Source organism: Etheostoma cragini, chromosome 17 (genome assembly GCF_013103735.1).
Source record: "Etheostoma cragini isolate CJK2018 chromosome 17, CSU_Ecrag_1.0, whole genome shotgun sequence".
In the NCBI taxonomy this organism is placed as follows: Eukaryota; Metazoa; Chordata; class Actinopteri; order Perciformes; family Percidae; genus Etheostoma; species Etheostoma cragini.
Window position 1 is genome coordinate 25,428,507 of NC_048423.1, and position 2,550 is coordinate 25,431,056.

Sequence of the window (2,550 nt, forward strand, 5' to 3'; positions counted from 1 at the left end):
ACACACACACACACACACACACACACACACACACACACACACACACACACACAATATTGATCAAAATAATCGTGATGGCCATAATCGTGCAGCCCTGTTGGGATCCTATCATTTTGATCATTGTCAACCAGGTCCATCAGTTTCTTTAGTCAGTTTAAATGGAATTAGATGTCTAATTAAATTCCTATTTGTAACTGAAAACAAAATGATTGCCTTGACAGAAAATAGTTTAATCAATAATTATTAAGTCACAAACCCATTCATATCATGTACAGATGAGCAATTGGAAGTAACTCTAAATCTAAAGCTGTTTAGCCAATCAGATTTATGTGCTTAAGTGGCTCCTTTCATAGAGAGGGTAAAACGGTTGTATTTGTGTTAAAAAGCTTGCAGCAATCTAAACATTGCACATTCACTGCTCACCTTCTCGTGATCTCTTTGCCTGCAGCCCTCTGCAGGGCAGCTTGAGACCGACCATGCTGATGATTCTCTCCTTGCCCCTGGTGGAGGGAGGCCTGTCTGGGGAGGCAGTAGACTGGGACGGGGCAGCAGATGCTGGCTTTGTGCCTCCTTTCCAGATACTGGGCCCAGTGGGGGCTGGTGAGGAGTTCCAGGTGCGACTGCGGGCTTTAGAAACCTAAAGAGGACATTTGCGAAGTTGTTCAATATTAAAAAGGTGATACTTGGTTAAAGCAGACCTGCTTATCAAATTACAGTGTGATCTGATACCTGGGGAATGGGTTTATCTGGGTTGAAGTCATCTATCCTCTCCATGGTGTTGATGTCAAGGTTTCCCAAGGCCATCTGCAAGCCTTTGTCATCTCCTAGATAACTGGATTCAAAATCATCAAGGATAAAATACGACAAACTTGCAATTTTCTATTTCCAAATAAAATATAACCAAGGGTGACACTAAATCATGTCCACTGTTTTACAAAGGTGGCAACACGTGCTGTGATTTAAAACAGGATACAGTCCAGCGTAGCTGAGTGTGGTTGGGTCCATGTGCTCTGGGTAAGGGTTAAGGGGTACAACCTTCCTCCTGACAGGATCAAACACCAGCTGGTAGAGGAAGGTGTTATTGGCTCTGATGAATCCCTCAATGTACTGTTCAGGTACGACAAGATTCATCTTGAGATACTGGCCCATCTTTCTGATCACCTGAAAGGGCAACAAGAGCTCGCAATAAGCCATCTGCCAATGGACCACTGCGATTAGCTTTTTTCTAACAATACATTTTATGCCATTACTGACTGACCCACTCTCCAGTGTTTCCACTATAACTGTACAGGCCAGGCGGATCGCCAGGCCAATGGGGACTCCACCCAGGACAGAACAAATCTTTTTATGCCAAAAATAACTCTCCATGGTATTTCCCCATATTCAGTAAATTATTCAGTGTTACATTGGTGTTCAGCAGTGACGCACCGCTGTGAGGCCATGAATGAGGCAACAGTCTGTGGTTAGTTCACATCTGTAACAACCGGACAGTTGAGTGTTTTATCTAAACTGCTCACCTTACTAAATGCATAATCCAACTACACTATGTTACCATTTACACTCACCTTCAGGATATCAGGGTCTTTGGCCAGTCGAAGCAGTTTGCAGGCCTTGCCTAGGCCGATGCCATGTAGGGAGGCCAGATAGTCGCATCCAGAGAGGATGCACATGTGGCGAAACTTCTCCTCTGTGAAAACATTCCCCAGAGAGCGACAGCGGCCCATGTTGCTGTGGTCTATCTCTAGGCCATTGCCCTGCTTGTCCATTTTGAGGATCACCTGCATGATTGTAAAAGATGATTGATTTAAAATTTGGTGGCAATGCATGAGCAATGAAATTTGTAAAAGGCTTATTTAGATTTTTGTCAAACGTATGATTTGTTGCCAACAGGAATAATACTAAAGGCTTAGATGTTTTTGTTGCACCGACGGATGCTTGTTACCTGTTTTAACTATAGCACACAAAGTATTAGGCACTGGCACCTCTCTCCAACCACGCAAAATTGGATCTGGTTCAAATAACAGCCAATAACATTACCCTTCTCCATTCGACCACCAGGGCCCTGATCTTCAAATGTAGCCCAACTAATATAGGCTAACAAACCGATATATCGCTAAAGTGATCTTGTTTATGGTCATCCATCTCATTTGGTTCTTTGATATCAAACATAGGTAACAGTGCTGTCTTATTTTAAAATACAGGCAAAATAGGTGGAGAGTTCTTTCATGATTGCCTGAGTGCACTTTCATCCCTGTTAGACATTTCCATATTATCAGTGAATGTGGTATGGGAATTTATAAAGATAAATAAATGATGCTGAAGAATGATTATTTATTTATTTTTAAGAAGAAAAAAAAGAAATTAGCCATTATAAATGGCAATACCGATTGTTCAGGAAATGCCTAATACCGGTCAACTATATTGGCACGACGATATATTGGTCAGGCTCTACTTTAGATATGGTAGGGGACGAGTAAGGTCTATACAAAAGAGACTTCAGATACAGTATTAGGGACCAGTAAGGTCTATACAAAAGAGACTTCAGATACA

General features: G+C 42.0%; 1 protein-coding gene across 1 annotated transcript in view; it reads right to left on the reverse strand.

Annotated features, from left to right (window-relative positions):
* The window catches only part of exo1 (exonuclease 1), a 17,823-nt gene that overhangs the window by 7,391 nt on the left and 7,882 nt on the right, over positions 1 to 2,550 (reverse strand). Inside the window, exons 6-9 of the mRNA XM_034898896.1 lie at positions 1,566 to 1,778; positions 974 to 1,161; positions 730 to 832; positions 424 to 637 (exon numbers count right to left, since the gene is read on the reverse strand). Of these exons, the coding sequence (XP_034754787.1) occupies positions 424 to 637; positions 730 to 832; positions 974 to 1,161; positions 1,566 to 1,778 (718 nt within the window). The remainder of the gene's footprint in view (positions 1 to 423; positions 638 to 729; positions 833 to 973; positions 1,162 to 1,565; positions 1,779 to 2,550) is intronic.